At 42.4% G+C, this 27,232-nt stretch overlaps 1 protein-coding gene across 2 annotated transcripts in view; it reads right to left on the reverse strand.

Annotated features, from left to right (window-relative positions):
* Nucleotides 1-27,232, reverse strand: part of LOC134536971 (leucine-rich repeat flightless-interacting protein 2) — a 111,319-nt gene that overhangs the window by 59,420 nt on the left and 24,667 nt on the right. Inside the window, exon 1 of one of the 2 annotated variants that reach the window (XM_063377086.1) lies at nucleotides 2,001-2,956. The exons of the other annotated variant lie outside the window; for it this stretch is intronic. Within the exon in view, the coding sequence (XP_063233156.1) occupies nucleotides 2,001-2,882 (882 nt within the window). The 5' untranslated portion in view covers nucleotides 2,883-2,956. Of the gene's footprint in view, nucleotides 1-2,000; nucleotides 2,957-27,232 lie in introns of those variants that run through there. 2 annotated transcript variants of the gene reach the window in all.

Genomic DNA, 27,232 nt, shown 5'->3' on the forward strand with positions numbered 1-27,232 from the left:
AATAATTACAGATAAACTTGTAGACTTTTTCAATTGTTTAACTTTCACGAAATTAAAAATTTATACTGCGCATACTTCTTGCATAATTAGCTGCCAAAGTCGCATTTTGAACGTTTTTGGGTTGTACAAATAAGGAGAAATTAATTTATTGCAGCACTAAAACTATTTAGGTTTAACTGCAATGCCACTGGCTACTTCATGATATGGTTTGCATTTCTATCACAAAATCTCATTTCATGTTTCTTGGCTGTCAAAATCTTAACAAATTTGAGAATTATGAAATACCAGGTAAAATAAATTAATATTTTCTGAAAGAAATTCAAACCATTTCTTGAAATAGCCAGTGGCATCGCAGTTAAACCATAAAAAAAAAAAAAAAAAGTTCAGTTCTGCAATAAATTCAATTCTCTTTATTTGTACAACCCAAAAAAGTTAAAAATGTAACTTTGGCAGATAATTATGCAAAACGTATGCGCTGTATATATTTTTCATTTCGTGAAAGTTAAACAATTGAAAAAGTCTACAAGTTTTTCTGTAATTATTGTAAATATAAAATCTTGACCTGAAATAGGAGGCACCCCCCCTTAAATACATTTGAAGCGCGAGCAAAGAAACAATTGGGTTCTGTTACATACTTAACATTTTATCATGAGTGTTATTCGTATTAGTTACTATTACAACTCCAAGTTCACGTATCTTAATAATAAAAAGTTTTTTTTAATACTCTTAACTTTAAAATATAATAGGCCTACCTACATGCCATGCGTTTTTAGAGATTCTAAAATAAGTTTTTAAACAAAATATTGTGTGACGCTCAAAACAGTGAACGGTGATTCTGGAGCAAAATAAAGTTTCCATAAAAAATTCTTAAATGCATTTTATTACTTTCTGATATGTTTCCAATCAGGGCATTTCGATACTTCCAAAATAGTTTACATTTTTAACGAGTGGTTAGGTTAGAACAGCTACATTAGAAATAAAGTGAATTCGTCAGAATGGGGTCATAGTATTTTTAAATGCAGCTAACCTTGACCTAACCAATCGTTCTCACGGTGCTACGCTGTATGTAACGGACATAACATAAACCGTTAAAACGATAAATGTACGGCTAACTACTAAACCTTAAGCTGGAGTCACAATGCTACGACGGACACAACACGCTCAGCAGCCAATGAAATACAAGGTCACCGTGACGTCAACACGACAAAATACGCGTCCCGACGACGCAAAAATATATTGTATTTCTAATTTTGCGTTTTTGTGTCGTGTCGCACGACAGAAAGAAAAACAGAAACCTTACAAAACTAACCTGAATTTTTTTTTCTTTAACTTACTTGGTAAATATTTATCCTGAGAAGGGAACTTTCGTTTTACGTGTGGTACACACATTTTTAGCGTGCCTTCAACAGTTAATGTAAAATTCTATATTTCGTCAATATTGAATTTTGATTATCCAACATAGCTAACAGCCAAATTAATTTTTCTCTCCCTTATTAACACATCTATGTCTTGCTTCTTTGTTATCTCAAAAATTAACTTTAATATCACTTCGTGCCAGAAACGACTTAACGTTACGTTAATTCTACACTGCATTACATAGACGCATTTGGCACGGGGAGAATTCGTCGAGTAAATGGCTGTCGTGGTATTGCTGTCAACTCCCGTCGTGCTGGAACGATGCTTTGTCGTGGCATTAAGACTCCAGCTTTTGAGAACGGTCGGAAAACACGTCAGGAAATATTACAAGAGCGTCGCCGGGGGAGGTAGGGGGGGGGGGGGGGCAGTTGCTCCCTCCCCCCCTAGAGCCCTAGAGATTCAAAAAAATGTAGCCAAAAAGCAAAAAAAAAAATACATACTTTTCCCACAACTTCCCCCCCCCCCCTACCAGGCCATCGGCTGGCGACGGCCTTGGGAAATAAGACGAACGAATGTTATTCCGCTCCAGGATCGCTCAGCGGAGGCTCATAGAGCGGGTCGCGAGGCCGCAGACAAGCACGCACCTTGTCGCTGGTCCTGCCCAGCACGCCCGCCAGGAAGCACTCGTCCTCTTCGTCCCTGCGCGCAGGGTCCTTGGCCGGCGAGTCCTTCGGGAGCTCGTCGGCCCGAAGAGGCACGTCCTTCGGCGGAGGATCCTCGTCCGCGGCACGCGGTTCCTTCGACGGGGACACGGCCCTCGGAGGCGGAGAGTCCTCGGGAGGGACGTCCTTCGACGGCACCGTCTCCTCCGGAGACCCGCTGTCCCTGTTGGAGGCGCTGTCGTCGGCGAAGCGGATCGCCGTCGGCGGGCTGAGTAAGGGTCTCACCCCGGCGTCTTCGGCGTCGTCGGTGCACGTCTCGCCGAACACGTCCGGCAGAGAGACGGACGTCACCCCTGCTTCCTGGACGACGTCGTCTGTGCAGCTCTCGCCCGGGGGGTCGGGGAGCGAAACGGCGTCCAAGCGCGGGGACGTCCCAGCCGCTTTGTCGTCGTCGCGGTCCTCTCCCCGTGCGTCGGACAGCGAGACAGCGAGTTGAGGAGGGTCCGACCCAACCTCTTGTGGATCAACGGCGGAGCAGCCCTGGCCTGGAGCGTCAACGGGAGTCTTCACTCGGGCACCATCGTCGGTGCAGCTCTCTCCTGGGTCAGGGAGCGAGACGGCGTCTGCGCGGGAGGGCGTCACCCCTGCATCCTGGACGACGAATACGTCGTCGTCTGTGCAGTCCGGCAGCGAGCCAGCGTCCCGACGAGGGTTGGTAGTCCCAGCAGCTTGGACGTCGTTTTCGGCGCGCGGGTCTATGACGGCGGGCGCGGCGGCGGCGGCGGCGTCCCCGGCCTGCGAGTTGCCCATGTTGCCGTCCTCGGCGTCGAAGAAGAAGGCGCAGTCGTCGTCGGGCGAGTCCATGTCCGTTCACGGGGCCATCGCGACGCGACGCCGACGCGAACTGTCCCGCGCGAACCTCCGCCGAGCACTGGAGGAGGCGCGGCGACAGCTGACTGCGCCGCTGCTGTCCCCCCCTCCCACCCATCAAGACCCGGTGGAGGGGAGGCAAGGTCGGCGCGCCTCACACGGGAGGCGCCTCGCACCAAGCCTCCCACGCCAAGACACGTCTACCGCACCGCCGGCGCGCATGAATGGAGTTGGGAAGCCTTCGTTTCACATAAGAGAGAGCCACACCAGAAGTTCCCCAAAGTTCATTATTTTCCGTAACACAAGAGGTGTATTTATTTGGGATTTAGCTTACTCACACGTCATACGCCGTTCCATCTCATTGTATAAACCGGCGTGGCATTAAATTTTGCGGTCGATTAGGATAGGTTAGATACATTATAAACACTTTAAAACATTGTGGATGGTTGGTTATATTAGGTAAGTATAGCTACATTAAAAAATACTGTAAAATCATTTCATGGTCGCTTAGCAAATCACTTTTTAATATGTAGCTATCCAGCGCTAGGAAACCGTTCACATGATTTCACAGTATCTTTAATATAACCAAATTGACCATTAGTCATCATGAGTTGTCCAAAATAAACATTCACGGACACACGGCAAACGAAAAATATGGCGGCGTACAAATAAATACCGTTGCCTTGTTTATGGTCTTTCCTTTTATCAACACCGCCATATTTATTTATAAGGAACAAAAAAAAACCCGAAGCTGCACGATCGGGAGTTTGGCTCTCTCGTCTGTGAAAAGATGGCTTCCCGAATGGAGTTCCACGTCTCGTCCACAGACTGTGCTCGTGGTTCGTCCCCACAAGCCACAACTCTCCTCAAGTGCTCACTTCACCGGGCTCGAGGCGGATGGACGACGTGGAAGTTGTCAAACCACGCAACTTGCTAAGTATCGACAACCAATCTCCAAAAATATCTAGAAATATTCAAACATCTGTGCGTGACGGGAAGCCTAAGATGTTGTGGCCGGCAGGGCCACATTTCTACTTGTAATTTATTTTTGTTGTTGGTCTCTAGTTTTATATGGTTTTTTATTTCACGTATTTTTACGCCTTTTTTAATTAATGTTAATTTATTTGTAAATTTTTTTAATTATATTTGTTTCTGTTAATTAGTTATACGCCGTTTGGTAGCTATCGATTATGAGTTTAAGAACATCGATTGTGTTTCACGTAAATACCACTTGGCGAGCGCCCGGCGGTTGGCTGATGACGTCAGACATTCGGCTTGCCGGGAGTGAAAAATCAGCTGGGGCCGCGAGAAGTGGGTGGCCAGCGACCGTGGAGGACAGAGCTATGTGACGGTGCGGACTGGTGTGCCGGACGGCAACGGGCGACGAAGAGTATTGGGATGGAGGCTCCACGCTGGGTGACAGGGCAATGGATTGCCCTGTGTTACAGAAGTAATCAAGGTAAAGAGAGGCCGCGATTTTGATTTTTACCCTCGTGGTGCTGCACTGGTTTTTGGCAAACCTAGTGAACTGTGTATTTTCCCATACTAAATTTTATTTGGACGGAACTTTTATTAGCCTGTTTGGTGAAGAGGCCCATTTGTTTCACACGTTGTTCCAGTGTGGGATTTTTTAAAAAGGTCGCCCGTTTGCCTGTTTGGAAGAAACGAACATTTTGCAATTTGTTTTCGAGACTTTGTCTTCGGAATTTGCATACTTAAAGTTGGCTTTAGCTATTATAATCAGCTTGTGCAGTATTATTAAAAGTATGCGATCGGTATTGGACTACATGCGCAGCCTGATGTTGGTTGGTGCGGCCATTCTACGTTTTTATGAAATCATTGGCAAGTTAATAAAGAAGTAAGACTTTGTTTGAAGTATATGATAAATACTTCTGTGGTAACATAGTTATGTTACGTGAAGAGTTTTTGCTACATTTCCCTTAAAAAAAAGATAATTATTTTTTGATCATCGTTCACGCCTTTGTGAATTCGTACCTATGGCCCGGCGTGGCATTAGACTCTGGAGTTGGTGAGGAAGGTCAGGAAGCCAGCGCCTGCCTAGGATATTAACTTTGTTTGTTTTTTGGCAAGTCTTTAGCAACGAACATCTGAAGAAAGACTAAACCGTTGATTGAGAGTTTAAGAACTTTATTTAAATAAATTTTTTTGTACTTCAGTTTTATTATTGTAGAATTTTTATATATATGTATTGATTGTCTTTTTTGATTTTTGGTATTAGGGCAGTCAGTAAATTTTGATATTTTATAGTGGCCACGCCTCACGCCCTTATATATATTTTTATACTTGTTGTTATCAGTATTTATATTTTTACGATTTTTTAAAGGTTATTGTTAGTATCGCAAATGGGGATAAGATGCTGCCATTATTAACGTCAGCTTTTGTAACTAAGCTTGTATGGTTATGTATAGTAAATACTATTTTTGCGAATTTCTATTTTTTAATAACATACGTACAAAGTCTTGCCTCTTGTTTGTTTAATGGTTACTCTGCTATTATATCCTTTGAAGTTTTTGGCCTGACCCCTGGGCAGTGGTGTGGGGAATTTATATTGTTTAGCTTTTTATGCCTGGTTTTAATATTTATTTTTTCCCTTCGCGCCCAGAGTGAGTCGGGGACGCAACCCCCTTCCTTTTCGAGCCACACGTGATTAATGGACGATCCCTAAGAAGTCGACAAGTCCCGGCGGAGTGCTCTGCGAGAAGCGAGGCGAACGACGACACACTTCCACCAGTGCGGGTGTGTGGATGCGTGGATGGGGGCGGGGAGGGAACTAAAGTTTCTCCAGGGGGAAATCCCCCGCCCGCCGAAGGCAACGTCCGACGCGTTTCCCCGGTTACGACAGACAGACGATGGATGGCTCCACCCGCACATCCGCCCCGCCAATCAGCGGCGTTGTTGCAAAACGCCAGCTGTCCGACACGACTTGCAACTACCTACCTAATCCCTCGCCTTAAAGTCGCCACATCAAATGTAAGTCTATAATATATACATAATTAAATTTTCCACCAAAACAAAAACAAAATATTTTGCAGCACACAGCGGACTACGCACGAGCTGAAATACACAACATAAAAAATAAAAACTTCTCAGTTTATTAACATTCTTTAAATGTGAATTTCGAACATGCATTTTGATAGTTTTATTAAAAATTGTAATAAATTCTAAACATCAAATTATTTTTTTTGGAGAAACGATTTTTAGCAGTCGATCACTATTAATAACAAGGCATTCCAGAGCCAAATTTTTAAAAAGAATTAAAACAATTCTTTAAAAAATTCAGTTGAAAAACCGTGGCGTTATTTCTGCTACAATGTCTTAGAAGATGTGATTTAATATTATCAGATGATTCTATTGACGAAATACACCAAGAAATCTTTTTTCCCAAAATTCTAAGTCTACCTGATGATGGCAGCTGCAATGGCTGCCGAAACGTCGAAAAACAATTACTTGATACGGCCTACACCCTGAAGCCAAGAAAATGCAGTGTAAACATTATCCAAAATAAAACTGCAATTAACTGACTGGGCTGTGTTTTCTCTCGTGAGAATACTTTGAACAACTAGTGTTTGGTTTCGCACGGGTCGTTACCACAACGCCGAAATGCCAAATTGACCACAACGCCGCGACAGCTAGAAAACTGCTGTGTACCACAACGCCGAAATACACTAACGCCGAAAAATGTAATCGCAGGATTGCCACAAAGGTTAGGTTAGACTAGGTTAGGTTAGGCTAGGCTAGGTTAGGTTATATTATGCTAGGTTAGGTTAGGTTAGGTTAGGTTAGGTAAGGTTAGGTTTGATTGTGGTATTTCTGCGTTAAGGTACATTTAAGAAACACACACAAATTCATTCAGTTGTTATTTCGGCGTTGTGGTACACAGCAGTTTCCTAGCTGTCGGCGTTGTGGTCAATTTTGACATTCGGCGTTATGGTATTTCGGCGTTGTGGTAACGACCCGTTTCGCAGCAACACCGTCGCGCTCTCGAGGCACATCGGCGGGCAGTCTGGGAGCGCCAGAGCCGGATGACGCGTGCTCACCCGTCACCGCCGCCCGCAGCTGTCCACACGTGCGGACCACTCGCACGCAATCCGCGAGACACTCCGACAGTTACAAAGCGTGGTCTCATTAATTACGGCGTTCAGCAGCTATCACGCTCGCTGGGGCGACTGAAATGCTGCTCCTTGGAAGGGCAGCCCATCAGGATTTTTCTGACAGTGGTTAGTTTGTAAAGTGACCTGACCTAACCTGACCTAACCTAACCTAACCTAACCTAACCTAACCACTGTCAAAAAAACTGTCAGACAACCTTTCAAAAACATTACTGTCTGAAAAATCCTGAAGGGCTGCCCATCCAAGGGGCAACAATTCAGACAACTTTTCAAAAACACTACTGTCAGAAAAATCCTGATGGGCTGCCCTTCCAAGGAGCAAGATTTCAGGATTATTTCAACACAAAAGAAACATGTTTTCAGAAATTGCATGGGCTGCCCTTCCAGTCGCTGTACAAACAAACCATTGCGAAGTAAAAACTTCTTTTTTTTTATTTAAGACACGGAATTATTTTGAAATGTATTGATCCAAAATTTAATTATATAAAATCAATGCACTGGGCTATGTATTTAAATATGTTGTAGCAATACGAACAGAAAATAAAATGTATTCATATATATTTCCTTTAAGCGCAATTTGTATTCCTTTAGTTCATTAACCGCGCACTAACCACTGCGCTACGAAGACTGAAAGAAGATTGTTAAGGAGAATATGTATTATAATGGTGTAGGTAATAACAATATCCTTAGGTTTTTTTTTTTTAAACTAGAAAGTAGCGGTCAGAAGAACGCTACTGCCGTAGCAGAAACGCATCGCCAGACAACGGCCAAAATCGTCCCGAAGACTGCACGCCAGATCGGTACCTTGTGCGTAGGGGCGAAGAGGCGTATGTTGCGTGAGCCAGAGTCGACCTTGGCGGCGACGGCGGCCTGGAGATCCTTGGTGCGAGGTTCGGAGACGACTGGCCGTTGAATCCTCGCCCCCCCCCCCCCTCCTTTTTTTTTTAAACTAACGCGTTCACCGCGTTGTGGAAGTACAATGCGTTGAACGACACTTTTTTTTTTTACCCGCGTCGGAGCGGGGCGTATTGCCAAACGCTGCAATGTTTCGCAAACCGTAATCTTCCAGCTCACAACGCGCTGTTCTCCAGCGAGTCCCGAGAGTAGAACGGAGCACAAAACTACACAATTGGTGGCGCGCGAGAATTGTTCTCACGTCCGCTTCTCCCGTTATAAAACTTCCCCGGGCATATTAAATAATACTTACTTACCATTTTGCTGTGACAACGTCTAATAAATCGATGAACGCCTCCTGCGCGCACGAAAAAAAGTGTCCCGTTACGCTGTGTCCCGTTACGCTCATTCCACTCAATTGGAACAACCATCGATTTTACTTTTTCGAGGCACATTAAACTTCAAACACTCCCATTCGTTTCCTACTTTTCCTATCATCGTCATGACAACGTCATAACAAAACATTGATGAAATGATTGCATACTTTTATGAATAAAATTGAATCATTTTTATTGAATCATCACTATTTCATATGGATACAAAGAAGGAGTGAAATGAAATCTACAATTTAATTGATAAATTTACTTTTATTTGCACTCATCAATTCAAATATGTTTATTACTTTAACGAAAATATTATTTTAACTATAACTTTTATACATGTTTGCTATTTTAACTTCTTCCAACTGTGTTATTCTGTTAAGGATAGGACGATGATAGGAAAAGTAGGAAAACGAACGGGAGTGTTTCAAGTTTAACGTGCCTCGAAAAAGTCGAATCGATGGTTGTTCCAATCGAGTGGAAGAGAGAGAGAGAGAGAGAGAGAGAGAGATGCGGCGCAAGCGTACAATGAGCGTAACGGGACACAGCGTAACGGGACACTTTTTCGTGCGTGCAGCCGTCGTTCATCGATTTATTAGACGTTGTCACGTCAAAAACAACAGAGACTGCTACCTGACTGGAGGAGCGACCTTGAGGACTGCCGGGCCGGCGCAAGCCCCCCCCCCCCCCCCCCACAACGCCGCCATGCCTGCTCAGCATTCCGGGGTCGCCGTCAGCTCCTTCGCGCCCGGAGGCCGCGGCCTTCCGTTCCTTCCGCGGCGCTCGAGTCCAAGAGCATCGGCTAACAAGTTGTCCTCGCGCGAACACGTCTTTGAAATTCCTTCCGCACAGGGAGGCAATTCAAAACAGGGGGTTTGTCTGCAAAGTCGGTTTACGGACGATAATTTTACGTGATAACGTCATAAGAAAACATTCATGAAAACTTGCATACGTTTTTAATTTTCACATATTATTTACAGTTTTTTTTTGCAAATTTAATTTAAATAATTTGTTCAAATATAATCACGGAACAATTAGTTTAAAAAGCCCGCCTTAACCTGTTTGATATTATAGAAGATTTTCCTCGCACGCACGGCTCAGGCGGAACGTGACAATTTTTAGTGCGTGCAGCCGGCGTTCATCGATTTATAAGACGTTATCACGTCAAAAAAAAAGATGATGACAAAATCTGGGGAGCTACATATCTACCATCTCCATCCAAAAATTTAATTACGTCACTGGATAGCTAAAGGATCGAAGAATTCGTTACGCCAAGTGAGGACTGTGACGCATCGCGCGCGGTGGAGGGGGGAAGCGCCGCCATTTTGAGGTCATTTTGCTGCGTTTCGAGATTTCCATTTAGTATAACTTTTGACTCGGTGAAGCTACGACGTTCGTTTGAGTTTCAATCGTCATCTCTCGTCAAAATCTATCGATTGCATGTATGAAACATTGGTGTAAAATAGTTACAGTGAACATATATTGTGTATAAATTAAAAAAATATATATGTCGGCCTATACGCGACTTCTTAGTGTTCAAACATAGATAAAATAACGTATTTTATATTTTGTATACAAAATATTACCTGTTACGTAAACGTATTCACGTACAACACACGGCCGAGTTCATGACACAGACACAACCCACTTTTTTTTAGACAAACCCATTGCTGGTCATACTGTATGTAATGGAGAAACCTCAAGAACACACACACATGAGGCAAGCCAAAATCAGCCGATACCAAAAGGTAAATAAATGCATAGACAGCACATATCATTCCTTGAAAGGAATTATGAAATAAATAAAAAAAGTCACACAACATATTAACACAGTAGACTGACTTTGGACTTTGGCCGTATACACACATTTATTTGAAGCAATTTTTGAACGAGATTTAAAGGTACAGTAAAACGTCTACCACCGCAGCTTCAGATGGTCGCACGGAGCAAATTGAACGCGAGATCTGAGCATCCAAGTTGTCGCACGGAGACGCACCAAGGCCGGTGAGGCATGCCGCCATCTTCAACGTGGCTGGGAGTCGAACAAGGAACCGCCTCTCTGGTGGAGCGATGCCACGCGGCGCAACAAGGGCACAACTGCTGCGACTCCAGACCAACCCGGACGGCTGGACGAGGGGAAGCAAGTATTTCACAGACGAGAGAGCCACGCCCGAAGTTACCCGAAGTTCATGCTCGCTTTTTTTTTTCCGTTCTATCTCATTGTATAAACCGGTGTGGCATTAAATTTTGCGGTCGATTAGGATAGGTTAGCTACTTTATAAATACTTTAAAACATTGTGGATGGTTTGTTATTAGGTAAGTATATCTACATTAAAAATACTGTAAAATCATTTTATGGTTGCTTAGCAAATAACTTTTTAATATGTAGCTATCCAGGGCTAGGAAACCGTTTACATGATTTCACAGTATCTTTAATGTAGCTGTCCTAACCAAATCAACCTTTCCACAATGTTTTTAAAGTATTTATAATGTAGCTAACCTAACCTAACTGACCATTAGTTGTCATGAGTTACAATGAACAAAAAAAAAAAAACGAAGATGCACGATCGGGCGTGTGGCTCTCTCGTCTGTGAAAAGAAAGGCTTCCACTGGACGAGCTCAGAGATGCAGCGCGGCGGGTTACCCGCGCATGGGGAGACGCAGCGGACGTTTCCGGGCAACCCCCCCCCCCCCCCCTTTTCCTGCCTCCACGCGGCGACACCCGAGCCAGACTAAATCACTGATTTCGTTTTTTTTTCTCCCAACGAGCCATTCACTTGACCTGATTCACTGAAAGAACGACAACAGGAGAGTATGTCCCGAGACTGCGCGCCAGTTCAGAGGAGACACCGCGCTAGAAACAAACACGAGCGTCACACTAACGAAGAGACACTACACAGAAGAAAAAAACATAGCCAGTCATGGGGACTGTCAACAAAAGTTAAAACTTAAAACTTTGTTTTTAATATGTAATATGACATTTCTACATCAAATGTACGTAAGAAAATGATTTTGGTATTATATCAGTACGATGTCAGGATATCATTTATCCTTACATAATTTTTTTTAGTCACAACAGATGTCAGTGGTATGTAAAAATTACGTAAAAATTAATTACCTAGCTATGACTTACCAGTGATGTCAGACCTAGGTCATGTATTCACGTGGTCAAATTAACTTCACTTACTGCTACTACAGCATGTCGGTGATGCGAACTCACAAGATTTTACCCATCCAAAAAAAAAAGAGTCCAACAAGCACATGATACAGTCGAGTATATACAGTGTATTAGCGTATATATGCGTATACATGTACACAGGCCGCTGCGATTCGCCAGTCTGGCGCAACACGTCACTAGCATGCCGGTGACTCGAACCCATTAAGTTTTGCCCCTACCAAAAATCGCTCAACGCGGCTAAAGAAGTTTTCACTTCAAAAAATCACCGTGCTTTTACAAAAGATTCCTTTGGAGACCAGTCGCCAAGAAATAGTTTGCAATACCACAAGAAAGATATTGTAAATTTGTACAACACATGGTTATTTTTGCTTATAAGAAGAAAAAAAAACATTTTCGAGATAATAATGAAAATTGTAAATTTGTACAACACATGGCTATGGTTAGTTTTGCTTATATGAAATAACATTTTTTTCGAGATGATAATGAAAATTGGCGCCTTTTTTTTTTTCCAACAATGGAGAATATAATCGAATATTCAACTGTTGGACTGTATTTTTTTTTTTTTTTAACAGTTATTAACATGCGTAGTTAAAACTGGGAAAGGGTTCAACTTATTGGAGGTGCCGGGACAAACACAAAAGCATGAATTCCCGGGGTTAAGAATCCGAACCCAAAACACTAACGCGAAAACACTAAAATTAGCAGCGGCTCAGTTTGTTTTCAATGAAAAAATCTGTAAGTTCACGGGAATAGTTTTGTTCCATCGACAGGGAGAGAGATCCGCGCAGAAGCGACCGGCGTGGCTGGCGTCGCGAAGCCAGAAGCCAGAAGCCAGAAGCCAGGCGAGTGCCGCGCCCTGGCAGCCACGTCAGGCGATAATCCTGTTTGTTATCACCCCCCCCCCCCCCCCCCCCACCATCAAGGCCGCAGGTGTGAGCTCACTTCCGCGCTCCGCCATCAGACCGCCAGCCCAGCAGCGCTGTGCTCCAATAAGTTGAACCCTTTCCCAGTTTTAACTACACATGTTAATAACGGTTAAAAAAAAAAATACAGACCAACAGTTGAATATTCGATCATATTCTCCATTGTTGGAAGAAAAAAAAATACGCGCCAATTTTCATTATCATCTCGAAAAAAAAATGTTATTTCATATAAGCAAAACTAACCATAGCCATGTGTTGTACAAATTTACAATTTTCATTATTATCTCGAAAATGTTTTTTTTTTCTTCTTATAAGCAAAAATAACCATGTGTTGTACAAATTTACAGTATCTTTCTTGTAGTATTGCAAACTATTTCTTGGCGACTGGTTTCCAAAGGAATCGTTTGTAAAAGCACCTCCTTGTTCTGTGGCTCCGAGCCCGATGAACGTGCTCACGCATCCGATAAAGCATGTCTATCATGAAATGTAATCTGTCAATCTGTAAATAATTTAAGTAAGTTTTATATACTGTTATAACTTTGTACTTGTACTTTAAATACTAACTTTTATTGTATTATATTTTCATTAATGCATGTAACAATGTTATAATTTATACGTTTTTTTTGTTTATACATTATATTCAATATTTTTAATAAATTGCTCTTTTGAAATTTCATATTTATAAAACTAATGTAAAGTTTCTTAGGTTATATTTTAAATGTATATTTTTTCTCAGTTATTATATGTACATTTATAAATGTTTACATTTATCAAAATACCGCATGTAATTTGAAGGGACTAGATGCACTCACATACAAGCTCGCTTTCGTGAGTGCTAAATTTCCTGGTTAATTAAGTGAATATCGCTAACGAAGTGTAAAAAAAGGGGGAAAGAAATAATAAATATTATTATTATAAGCATATGCGTTCATGATGATAAAAAAAATTTGTCTACAAAGAGCCTACCTGGGCACACGCACGGCGTGAAGAGTTTCAGAAGAAACAAACCACGCGATATCCAAACGGTGTCTGTTTACGAAAAGCTGACGGCGGATTTAGTAGTTTCCGTTCCAGTAACAGTGAAGAGGGCTAAAAACGCGTGATTCCATGCTTTTTTTTTTTTTTGTCATTAGACGCCCGGTAAATAATATTCTTGAGAACAACCGAGGGTCTTGCATTACACCTCTATCTTCATTGATCTTCCGTGTGATGTTATGGTTGCCGCTCATAATTTCATGGTTATCAGACGAGAAGACTGAGCGTCAGTTCGGAGGCTTGCGCTTAGATGCGATACCGCATTAGAAGCACCGGTTAGCGTCGCCCCTATTATCCCGTCCCGCTAAGGTACAGCTCTTACTAGGCGGGTCCCCGTAACAAACAGCTGTAAAACATCTCATAAAGATTTTAAAAAATCAGTCGCCCACCGCCCTGTTGCTTTACTCCAGCAACACCGCGGTCAACAATCTGTCCTCACACTCTAGCCCCAAGGAGGGTCAAACTTCGCGCGGGTGGCACGATCACACCGCACGCGACAGCACAAAATATGTTTCCCCTTTTCATCCCGCAAGTGTGAGATGCTTTAAAACAAACAATGTAAGAGCAGGATTCAAATTCTTTTATTCTGTCATGGCTGTTATTGAGTAGCATGATTCAAACTAACTCTTAAGAAAACTAAACTATAACTCACCGCAAAACAATTCTAAATCCGCTGCTACTAGTGGCAAATTCGTTAAGTAATGCAACGCAGTTACTAAGACCAACATAACAAACAAATAGCGTGACAAGTGGCCTAGCTACGCAGAGACGAGTTGGAGTACATATGTAATAGGGACAATATAGGAAACTCGTAAGAAACACGCAAGACAACTGATGTCAGCGAACCTGGCGGTGCGGAGTGTAACTAAGAATTTTTTGTACAGTGTGTTTTAAGTGCGTGAGAGTAATGGCATCTAGCGACGTTGAGTGAAAACAGCTTGAAAGCAATGCAGTAAACTAACTGTCTCGCGCTTGGCCAATGATAATTGGCCAGAGTTTTCCCGTATAGTCGTACTGCGATATCTGGTTTGAGCTGGTGCGACGTCACTAAAAGGTTCTTCGGAAACTGCCATGCCAGCTTGCGTGGTCACGTGCTTCTCGTCTCGTACCTGATGGAGAAGCCTAAGATGTACATAAAGTTCTGTCCCTGCCCGAACACGCCCGAATGTTCACCTTCGGCCAACCTCGGGATTTGTTTTATTTTTGCGCAGGAAAAATTAATTCATATATTTAAAGTGGTCGGTTAGGTTAGCTACATTAAAACACTTTAAAACACTATGGACGGTTAGTTAGGTTGGTATAGCTTCATTAAAATAAACAGGGAAATATAAATATTGGCCGAAGGTGAATATTCGGGCGTGTTCGGGCAGGGACAGAACTTGATGTACATCTTAGGCTTCCCGTACCTGATGCAGTCACGTCATGGACAGTCGCAACGGAAACTTCTCAGCTTTATAGACAGGCCACAGATGAATTCGAGCCAACATGGGAAACTGAAATCAGGATGGCTGCACCCGAATTCGAACTCTGAGTCCTCTCGAATGCCTGTTATTCAACCACTACGCCAAGTGCATTATACACGTACCACGCATGTCTCACTTTATCTTTCAACTAATTCTCTCTTTATCCGTCCTTATCTCTAAATATTTTTTTTCTACATCTTTCATAGCATTATATTTCTATACATCTCTTTTTATCCCCCTACATCTATGTCTCTTTCACACTCTATAATTGAGTTCTCAAACGTTCTTTTACTGTAACCCTAAATGAAATATTGTATCCGTTCGGTGGCCCAACCGACCCGAGATGTGCATGTATGCACAACTAAATCTACTTTTTGTGAAAACTAAATAGCAATTGAACATTTTAATCTTCGTCAATGCGTGATCTCAATTAATTAACCCCGTCATTTCCTATCCATTATTAATTGTTTGATTCTAATAACATTGGAAGTTTTGTGCTATGGAAAAAAAATCAGTGTTGGTTTACACCTCTGCAATATTTTATTTCACGTAATGTTGAATTCTAATGGTTATACCCTGGTTTACACTAAACTTAAGGGTTACTATCTGTAAACACAATCTGCGTGTTTAAATTGGGTTCGTCTGGTTCCTACAGCACAGAGCCAGTGAAACACATGGGAGTGTTCAACTGCGATACATTCTGGCCCGTGTTAACACCTAGAGTTGTTGCGCGGATCCACACATAACTTAGAAACACACAACTTAGAACATTCATAACTTATAAACCTCGAAAAAAATCCACGTAACTTAGAACGATCATAACTTACAAACACGTAACTTAGAAAATCATAACTTAGAACTATCACAACTTAGAACTGTCATAAATTATAAACAGTAACTTAGAAACACACAACGCCGTACCACATAACTTAGAACCATCATAACTTATAAATAGAGACCGGAAAAATTCGCGTATTCATTTCACGATATGCTAGAATCCAAACAACTGTACCTTCATATTGCTTCTGTGATTGACTCACAGTTTATATGAAGGACTTTGAGCCAATGAAAAACCTTCAACCAAAAAAGTATCGAATCGCAAGCGTCCCAGTTGACAGTTGTCACGAGTCAATAGCCAATGAGCAGGTGGCATTTGCCTATGTAGGTACGGGGTTGTGGAGTCTATCCTAGAGGTCATCGAAAGCGCGAATTTTTTCCGGTCTCTACTTATAAATACGCAACTTAGAACAGGCATAACTTAGAAGATTCTATCTTGTGTGTTTCTAAATTGTGTGTTTCTAAGTTGTGACAGTAGCCCCTTGTTGCGCGACGCACGAACAGCCAATCCGCGCTTCTCGCGCGCTGATACGTCCCTTGTGAACCGACCTGTACTCGGCCTCAACGCGGCATTAGCAGGCGCCTGGGAAGCGACTAGTTAGGCGGCCGGCCAGTCACCAGAAGACTGGGCCTAGACCGAAGGGAAGCCTTCTTTTCAACGACGAGGGAGCCGAACGCCCGATCGTGCATCTTCGGGGGTTGTTTTTTTTTTTTTTGTTCATTGTAAATAAATATGGCGGTATTGATAAAATGATACTAATGGTCAATTAGGTTAGGTTAGCTACGTTATAAATACTTTGAAACATTGTGGACGGTTGATTTGTTTAGGATAGCTACATTAAAGATACGGGAAAAAAACATGAACTTCGGGGAACTACGGGTTTTGGCTCTCTCGTCTGTGAAAAGAAGGCTTCCCTAGACCGAAGCAACAAGCAACCAACACAACAACATCACAGTCGTTTATAAAGCACGCAAGTTGCAAGACGTCAACAATCCGTTAACTTAAAACTTTAAAAAAAATAAGTATGAAAACTATTACTACCACAAACTTCTTTTGATAATCCATGTTTATCACGAAAATAAAATAAGTTTTAATAATTTGATTTAAAAGTGTTATTTTCTTTCGCTGTATGAAAGTTTAACACGTGTAAACATGATTTATACAATGAAAAAAAAATATAAATATTACTACCTCAAAACTGTTGAATTCGACATGTCTTCTTTCTTTAATCTCTCTCTCTCTGTCTCTCTGCTCTTTTTATATATTACTAGCTGCCCGACCCGGCTTCGCACGGTTGTATTAATTGGGGGGGGGGGGGGGGATGAGACCAAATCTCTTATTTACAGTTATAATAAATGAAATAAAATGAAAATTAATTAATTTTGACAAAAACTTAATACAATGCTTTGTAATGTACGGAAGAAAAAACGAATAGCACCGATGGTTTCCCGACTCTCGAGCACGCATCGTTGTCATGGAGACGAAGTACCCACTGTTTCCCGGGATTAAACACCAATCAACATTGATAATCAGTTTATTATTAATTATAAATCATTAATACCATTAATCGAAATGAAAACTATCCTACCTCTCAAGTTGGAAAAAAATTACACATAAATGCCAATTTTCATTGAAATCGGTTGAATTGGTGAAGAGTTCACTGGAAACAAACATCAGGACACTGGATTTATATATATTAAGACTTCACATCAGCGTGTAGCATTCCGCCGTGCGAGATAAGTACAGCCAGGGGTGCATGGATACTGACTGCGCGAAGCCTCTTGTCCGGCTCAGGACGTTTGAAGGACACCTACAAAAAAAATGTCTGAAAAGTGGCACTTGCATTGTGGAAACACTTTTTTAAAGACTGTATTTAATTTTCGGAATCTTTACCTGGTGTCCTAAATTTAAATTCATACTTTATCGACCATATACAAGGCGTGGTGAAGCACCACTTCCGCAAGGTAGTACATATTTGGGTTTAGCAATACTGGCGAACTTCAAAGCCATCTCTTCTAGCTGCGCTCCAGTGGCGCCCCGCGCGCCGGCAAATACAACTAACTGGTATCAATTACCGCATATTAGCGGCAGCCCCCCCCCCCCCCCCAATCCACGAGGTCAGCTCAGCGCGCAGGTTCCAGCCCTGGTCGGCGTAACGCCCCCGCCAACTACCACTATGGCGTGCCACAGGCTTACCTACAAAAAAAAAGATGGCTTCATCTGTTGCGAAATCCATACTACCCGGCTTGTTAACATTCAAATCATTATTTTGTACACCATAGTAAATTATAATAAGTAGAGACCTGTAAAATTCGCGGATTCATTTCGCGATAGGATAGAGTCCAAATACTTTTGGCATTATTTCGCTTCAGTGATTGGGCCACAGTTTATCTGAAGGACTCTGTGCCAATGAAAAATCTTTAACAGAAGAATTAGCGAATCACGATCATTCCAGTCAACTGGTGTTACGAGTCGGTAACCAATCAGCAGATGCAATTTGCACGAGTGCATAGAGGTTCATGAAGTCTGTCCTTTAGGGATTTGAAATCGCGAATTTTACAGGTCTCTAATAATAAGTTATAATATTAACAGATTTTTTAAGTCCATAAAACAGTGTCTACAGACGGTATTAAACCAGTTGTAGACATTCTGAAAGCAAGAAAAAAATCAATGCTAAACATCAATTACTATCTCACAGGAGAAACTATTTGTAGTAGTTAGTCACTATTACAAGACATTATATAAAATTGCGTAGTATGCTCAAATAGTCAAAACAATTTAATGGTGAACGATATAAAAATTTGTTGACAAAAAAACTGTTGAAACCAAAATGGCGTCTTTCAGTTATGTCTCCTTAGAAGTAAAAATTTAATATTATCAGATGATGCTCTTGGTGAAACACAACAATAAACGTATTTCCAAAATTCTCATTTCAAAAATTCCTTATACTCACAAGTTAACACACTGGACACTATGAAGTATATTTTTAGTTAATTTGTCAGGGATTGTCTAACATTGGTAAAGTATTCAACTATATAATCAAGGGTAGGTACTTAAATTTTATTTGGGTAATTACATGATTCAAATATTGATGCCCCATAAAATTTTATTAAACCTAGACATTTAATTTTAACTGTTTCTTAATCATATAATTCCCAGTCTGTCTTTCAGTAGTGTCTGGCTCCCTTAAATGATTAATATACATTTCAAATAGATGATAGATATATTTAAAATAACACTTAGACCAAAGGTGAAAAACCATGTTTTCCCACATGTTACCCTGAAGCATAAGACACTCAGCATCGTACTGTGAGCGAAGGAAAACGAAATGAGCTGTTTCGACAGAGTCAGTGAAAAAACCGGTTGGAGATATCGAAAGTAATGTTAGGAAACAGCCAACAGAAGAGTGTAGAACGTGGCTAGTGCAATATAGTGCAGATGTGGCGCATCGTAGCACGCATTGACATGAAACAAAGATTCGAGCAGAGCTACATAAATTTAAAAGCATAAAATAAGCTTAAGTTATATTTCGTAGTAATCAGTAGGGTCGTAATGGCGGGAAAATAACGGTTTTGTTCACGTGACGAATTTGAAACTCCGACAGAAAGAGACATCCGGAAGAAACGTTTGCGATATATTTTGAAAAAACGAAAATGAAAAAGGCACTAACAACTAACAAGGCATGGTGCTTCTTTGAATTTTATACGCTTAAGTCTCTTAACTAGGATCCCCGCTTATAAGATCTCGGAGATAACCCCACTGCAGTGCATGCTCGCTTAATCCCTTTATAGTTCGACATGTGAACGAAAAGATGTAGTGATGCTATTTCTTGATGTATCAAAGAATGTTCATGTAAATAATTTAATAAAATGTCCTGTGAACGGTCGAGAACTCGTGAAACTCGCTTGGAGAGAACACCACCACCTAAAAATTATTTACTTGCTTAGTATAACAATCCTTTATAGGTGGACTTGGCTTGCAGTTTTGGTGATTAGGATCCGAGACAACTGATTAATGAAGATCTGCGCTTAAGTAACATCCATTTAACATTTTATGAAGACTACTTTATTGTGACCCAGAAATTAAAAAATAAAAATATCTATTCTGCTTTATACTATTATATTTTTCAATAAAATGTTCTAATTTTTTTGTTGTATTTTTGTGCCCTTCCATTTTACAGGTTGGAACAAATTCCATTGCATTAAATGAAATATGTTCGCACATTATTTGTATTTGAATTTAGTTTCCAAACCATTCATATTAATTCAGTGTCAAATGTAAGGTTAGCAGTCATGTGCACGTGTGTAATTTTTTTTTTTTTTTTTTTGCAATTGATTGATGAATTTCAACACTAATAATTTGCGTCTATGCAATTTAAAATTTTTGACGTCATGGTGTTTCGATTGTTCCGTATTGATAAAAAAAATAATCTTAAACATTATGTGGTGACTTATTCACGGCAAAGAACGACCAAAAAAAAAAATAAATAAAAAAACAAGGTTGCCAACATTTACTTTCGAGAAGTTAACGACTTTTAGGTTAGGTTGCACACGGCATTGAGTTACCGCTATTACCGTTTATCTTCCTTGCTTGGTGGTTTATTTAGTAATTTAAGAACTGATCTCGCACGCTCGGGAATATTAAACAACCGGAAAGGAAATGTACCGCACGCAGTGTGTACTGATTCACGCCCCCTCCTTTCAGACAGTGTGACGTCACGAGCCGTGACTCAGAGAGGGGTCGCTGGAGGGACGCTGCGAAGTCTGCGCGGTTCTCGCACATAAAACATCCCTCCCTCCCTCTACGACCCCCACCTCCCGCCCTCCAGGAGATAGCAGCTGCCAGCGGCACACATGGTCGCGAGACTCGCAGCTGTCACGGCGCAGTGTTGCCAACACCAGCCACCAGGTGAGGCGGCGCGGCGCGCCACTGCAGCCAACACTCCCCCAACGCTAAACGTGTTCCGCGCCGCACACGACTGTAGCCTTTCGTCGAGTTACTAAATGTTTCGAGACCACAAGTCAAGTCACTTTTTTTTTTTTACCTCGCCATCGCCAAAACTGTCTCGCCCAAAACATTGTGCTTGAACACGTCCGATGGTGGTTAGTAACTACGGGCTAGGATATACGTCGTTAAACAGAGAGAAGCCTAAGAGGTCCATCAAGTTCTGTCCCTGCCCGAACACGCCCGAATATTAACCTTCGGCCAACCTCGGGATTTGTTTTATTTTTGCGCAGGAAAAATGAATTCAAATATTAAAAGTGGTCGGTTAGGTTAGCTACTTTAAAACACTATGGACGGTTAGTTAGGTTAGTTTAGCTACATTAAAATAAACAGAGAAATATAAATATATATATAAAAATAAACCAGAGGTTGGCCGAAGATGAATATTCAGGCGTGTTCGGGCAGGGACAGGCCTTGATGTGCATCTTAGGCTTACCTTAAACAGAGCCACTTGAAAACAACAGTTCAGACAATGTTTTCGGTGTCCACCATGTAACCATGTAGACGTGGCCACCCCTGCTGGCCTCGGTGCAGAAAAACACACTAGAGACGAACAACGGGGAAGCGCCAACATTTTTGTTGTGTGAAAACCTGGTGTTGATAGATGGCAGACGGGGTATGCCCCGTATGAACTATGCATGAGTTTTATACATACGGTACCAGCACTATGAAAACAAAAACAAAACAAAAACTTATGTTTTCTTAGAAAACGTTTTTAAATCATTATTTATCGGAGGGAAACAAACCTCCGGTGCTTGAAGTTAATTTACACTAAATATTTGATTGTCACCTTTTGAGAAAGATGGAAAATCAGCCGTATAGACACGTGTCAAGTACAAGTTTATTTGCTACCATTTTTAATACTCCACTGTTTTGGGGTTGCATACAAGTAAATAAATTACCTGTAACGTAAATTTTAACAAAATTGTTAAGTTTTCCTTGTTGGTTACAAACCTGTACTTAGTGAAACAAATACCGACAGTTCGATAGATGACTGCAGATGATAGATGATAGATGATAGATGAACAGTTTAATCGCAAATGTATTCGTCCACGAGCTTGGTTCAAAATTCAGACGGTAATTAAAAAAAATATATTACCATCGCCTCTACTCTACGTTTCACACCGAGTCATCAGTCAAACTGCCTTTAACTGTAAACATAAACGCAAAATATGTTCCATTGTCGTGAGAAAGCACTAAACAGGTCACGCAATTGTTCGTAAAAGTTATCGGAAAGAGTAATCGCTATAGCATTCGTCCACTTCGTTGAAAATGTTTAGTCGTGTTCGTATAGCCGAGGCAGAAACGTTATGTGGTTCATCCATTCAGTGTTAAATGGAGTGTTTGCAAGTGCGTAACCGCCTGCAGGGTAGAATGGGCAAGATAAGATAACGAACTGCAGTTAAAAGGGAAAGCATCATCCTACTACATGCCGGGACGGAAAAATTCACAAAGAAAGATTGCTGACCACTAACAACAGTAGCTAGTACTATTCAGAGATATTATAAAACCAGTTCGTCTGTGATTGACAAACCAAGAAGAGGACGCTGACGCGAGAAGCGTGTGATCACGGTGGAGACAATATCTTCATGTTTCTGGTCCTGCGCTTCGATCTGATGCAGAAGCTGCCAAAGGGAAAGAAGGGCGCTAATACACATCTGGACTAGCGGGACGCATCACGTTATTCATGGGTCCTTCCATTTGCCGATGGTCAGTGGGATGACATCCAGGATGTAGAGCCGGCTTCCTGCCTCGAAGCCAGTGGAGTGGTCGCCGGAAGTCTGCACAATTCTAATCTGCGTAGTTCACTGTTCGCACCTGCAACTTCCTGGGGTTTTCCTTTCCGGGCCGCACGTTCCCTCAACGAAATTCGCTTGTTTTTTGGCATTCATTCCACCCTGCAATTTGCCTAACACCCTGTTCAGCGAGAGCAACGAGAGAGTCCCACGGGTTCGGTGGAATGGCCGTCATTACCCGGCCAGCCATCACGACGTTCTGAGCACGACGCGACCGGGAGAGAAGTGGTTCCCGTCGCTCAGCTGTCCACGAGTACGCGTTTAGGGGCGAAAATGCTCTGTTCACCTCCCTCCCCTCCCCCACGACTCCAGCTGCACGAGCCCGCGGGAGACGGCACACGCGCCCGGCCAGTGAGAGAGCTCGGCCAGCATGGGCTGGCCAATCAGAGTTCATCCCAGGGCCCCGTCACAAGCCAACGACCCCCCGCATCAAAGGATCCGCGACACGGCCGTTTTAGCGTCCGGCGAGATTTATTCCCTCCGCGCTTCAAGTGCTCGTTCAGTTAATGGTCGACGCGTTAGGGCTTGTGCCACACCCGCGGAGCGGTTGCCAATTTATACTCCTGACATTCCTCATAGTTTCATTATTAACTCGCTCGATTCTGATCAATTTACTTCGTGCGCTGTTGGCAGACCTGCAGTGTTCACTCTGGGAAAAGCGGGCCGAAACAATACTCAGGCTAAAATACACTGCAGAAGTTACAGCCGCAGCGCCAGAGACGCATCGTGTGATAGGGCCTAGACCCCGACCACAGCAGACGACACGCTACAGTCCTAGTCTCGGCATTACTTATACAGTTACGACCGCCAACAACCCACTGTTGTCTTTAACACTTTTTTTTTCGTCATTACCTTTATTCATGAGCTATTTATAAAAATTTTAAATCTATACATACCCTTGAAATTTTTGATATTCAACAGATAATCACTTGGAAACAGCGCTCAAGTCTTCGTGACTCTCGTCACTTGCGAGACTTTTTTACACCCATGATATTAAACTAAATTTAATATATATCGAAAAAATATTTGTGGGCACAGTAACAAATTCAAGGGAGATATGGATTTAAAATTTTAAAAACATACCTTAAGAAAAAAAAGTAAGTATAAACAGTCCTTTGCGATAAACGCAATATGGAGAATTTTCCTGGCGCAAGTTCATGCAATATTTTACATACTGCAACGAAAAAAGATAAAGATAAATATTTTATTGTTTTAAACTGATGTTGATGGCAAACCTCTAGCAGAGGTAGGTACACTTGCTCAAATAAATAGGATCCTCAACACATTCAATCTATGACAGTAGACGATCTGTTTTGAAGTGCCGTGTAACCGTACACTTTCGCGTTTGTAAACATGTTCACTTAGACCTGTTCACCTGAAGTAGATCGGCGCTCCGTGTCTGTCTTTTTCCTGTTGGTCCTCGCGACGGGGACGCACCACAACGCCGAAATACACTAACGCCGAAAAATGTCATTGCAGGACTGCCACAAAGGTTAGGTTAGGTTAGGTTAAACTAGGTTAGGTTAGACTAGGTTAGGTTATGTTAGGTTAGGTTAGGTTATGTTAGACTAGGTTAGGTTAGACTAGGTTAGGCTAGGATAGGCTAGGATAAGTTAGATTAGGTTATATTACGCTAGGTTAGGTTATGTTAGGTTAGGTTTGGTTAGGTAAGGTAAGGTTAGGTATGATTGTGGTATTTCGGCGTTAAGGTACAAACACACACAAATTCATTCAGTTGTTATTTCTGCGTTGTGGTACACAGCAGTTTTCTAGCTGTCGGCGTTGTGGTCAATTTTGACATTCGGCGTTATGGTATTTCAGCGTTGTGGTAACGACCCCTCACGATCAGTTCCGCCGTCCATTACAGGCTGGGGGTGGTCTTGAGTGAAGCTGATAACGGCCTGCCTGTGGGGGGCGTGACAGGAAAGGGCGTATCGCCAGTCACCGGCGGGAGTCTCACTCGCAATCAGCAGCGCCGTTTCGCAAACACCCCCCTACCGTTCCCCCTGAAAGCGCCGCGCTATCAATGGGGGCACACCGCTGTCGGGGTCACAGGTCGGGCGATACCGCACCGGTGATTTTTTTTTTTTTTTTTTCCTAACCTAACTAAAACTAAGTGTATTTTGGAGGGGCCCGGGTTAGGGAGGGACCTAGGTGCGTCTCAGGCCGAAGCCTATACGCCTAGTCATGCTGGGATTAGCCATGCAAGGAGAGGGTCGCATGCATCATGTGCTAGGAGGGGATTGGCCAGCCATGGCAGCGATTGGCGCCATGACTAACTCCCCTCACTCTTAAATCTAGACTATAACTAGAGATAGGTTGGGCCCAGGTAAAACCTGCATAGACACAGGGAAAACCCTGGGCACATTCATGCGGGATGCAAATTGGCATGCATTACGTGTAGGAGTTTACAGGAGACAGAGGATGGTCTGGATGAAGTGTTGGACAGAGTAGAAAAGAGTCTACCATGCGGGGGTTGGGAACTTGGACTCGTAGTCCGCTTTGCTTTTTATCCAGGACTGGATTTAGTGACCAGGGACGCAAGCGCCCCTGGTGGTGAGTGGTTGCACTGACCGCAGCTCCAACTGATTCCGAAGACACCCGAAGGCAAGTATTCGGTAATGTTCGGGCATGTCGAATACTCGGCGTGAATCGTAGGCTTCCCCAACTACACGCCGGCCCGTCAAACAGTGTCGCGAGTTGCTCGGCTGCACTCTCGCGGGGAAATTAGACGAGGAGGGAGAAGGAAATCGGTATCTTGTCACGTGCCGACCTGAGTCGTCTTGCGAAACACCGCAACATTTTTTTAATTTTAATTTTTTAAATATTTATTGTTATTCACAGAATGGCTAAACGAGACTGCCTCCAGAATTTAAAAAAAAAAAAAAAAAAAAAAAAAGTGGGCGTAAGCCCACCCCGCTACTTAAATAATAATACTCTTGAACGCTAAACCAAAAAAATATTCTGAATTTCACCTTAACGATAAAACTAAACAATGGATCACACTATTGAGGTTCACACGTGTAACAAACATGGCAACCAAGAACCTGCAACGTGTGTTACTGTTGTCAGACTCTACTTTATACATATGGTACCAACATTATAACAACGAAAATAACTTTCATTTCTGTTATAAAAACCTTATTTTAATCATTGCACAGATTTATGGGGGGAAATTAACCTCCAGTGCTTTGAATTCCTTAAAAAGAAGTTTTATCATGTATGACACCAGATAATATAATATATAATACACAATTGATCTATAAACTGTTTGTGGTCACGCCTTTTGCTATAGGTTATTTTTCACACGCTCGCCTGTGTTGTTAGTGTAGAGCTGTCGGATATTAGTCCAGCGTGTGTGTGGTTGGAGGGTCCGCCATCGAGAGCCCCAATCCTGACCTTTGTATATTTCGTTATTCCCTGATGAGTATCACCTCGACTCGCCGTACTGGACGTACGCCAATTCCTACAACGACATCCGAGGCAATTGCACAGGGGGGATGGCTGAGGCGTCAGACGCAGTGCTCTATGGGAATCTCAAGTCACGCAGACGGTGGGGGAAGCCTTCTTTTCACAGACGAGAGAGCCAAACGCCCGATTGTGCATCTTCGGTTTTTTTTTTGTTCAATGTAAATAAATATAGCGGTGTTGATAAAAGGAAAGACCATAAACAAGGCAACGGTATTTATTTGTACGCCGCCATATTTTCCGTTTGCCGTGTGTCCGTGAATGTTTATTTTGGACAACTCATGATAACAAATGGTAAGGTTAGGTTAGCTACATTATAAATACTTTAAAACATTATGGACGGTTGATTTGGTTAGGATAGCTACATTAAAGATACTGTGAAATCATGTAAACGGTTTCCTAGCCCCGGATAGCTACATATTAAAAAGTTATTTGCTAAGCAACCATAAAATGATTTTACAGTATTTTTCATGTAGCTATACTTACCTAATAATAACCAAACATCCATAATGTTTTAAAGTATTTATAAAGTAGCTAACCTATCCTAATCGACCGCAAAATTTAATGCCACACCGGTTTATACAATGAGATAGAACGGGGAAAAAAAGCGAGCATGAACTTCGGGTGTGGCTCTCTCGTCTGTGAAATGAAGGCTTCCCAGACGGTGGCGAGGTCGAGTTGATCAGGTTCGCGCCCACGCCGCTAGGAGGCACGCGAGGTCTTCCGCCGCAGGAGACGGCGATGCGGTCACGCTACGTGAGCGATACGCCCGCAGCGTTCGCGACGTCGGTATACGCCACCAGCTGCATCTCTGGTGTCACTGGCCGAGCTATGTCCGCTGTTTTCCCTAGGTTGGCGATCCTGGCGACGCCGTCGGGCGTTTGGTTCTCAACCTCGCTGATTTCGCGCAGCACGGTAGCCTACAACTCACGTAGTTTCGGTTCCCTACCACGTTCGTGCAACTTCGGATTTCTCTCAAAAATTTATATTTAAAAAAAATCGAAGGGTTAGGTTAGGTTAGGTCAGTCACAATCATGCTTGTTTTCATTGGAAACTTCTGATTTAGCGGCTGAAGTGTCGTTAATACCAAAACGCAAAACTTCGGAAATCTTCGTAAATTCTTGCAGGGAACCGAAACTACGTGAGTTGTAGGCTTCCCTTTCGCGCATGCGCACATAATATAAAAAAAAGTCTGTTTTCGCGCGGAAATGTGCTGAACTTCTGCGTTCTCCAAA

This window comes from Bacillus rossius, chromosome 11 (assembly GCF_032445375.1).
Source record: "Bacillus rossius redtenbacheri isolate Brsri chromosome 11, Brsri_v3, whole genome shotgun sequence".
Lineage (NCBI taxonomy): Eukaryota > Metazoa > Arthropoda > Insecta > Phasmatodea > Bacillidae > Bacillus > Bacillus rossius.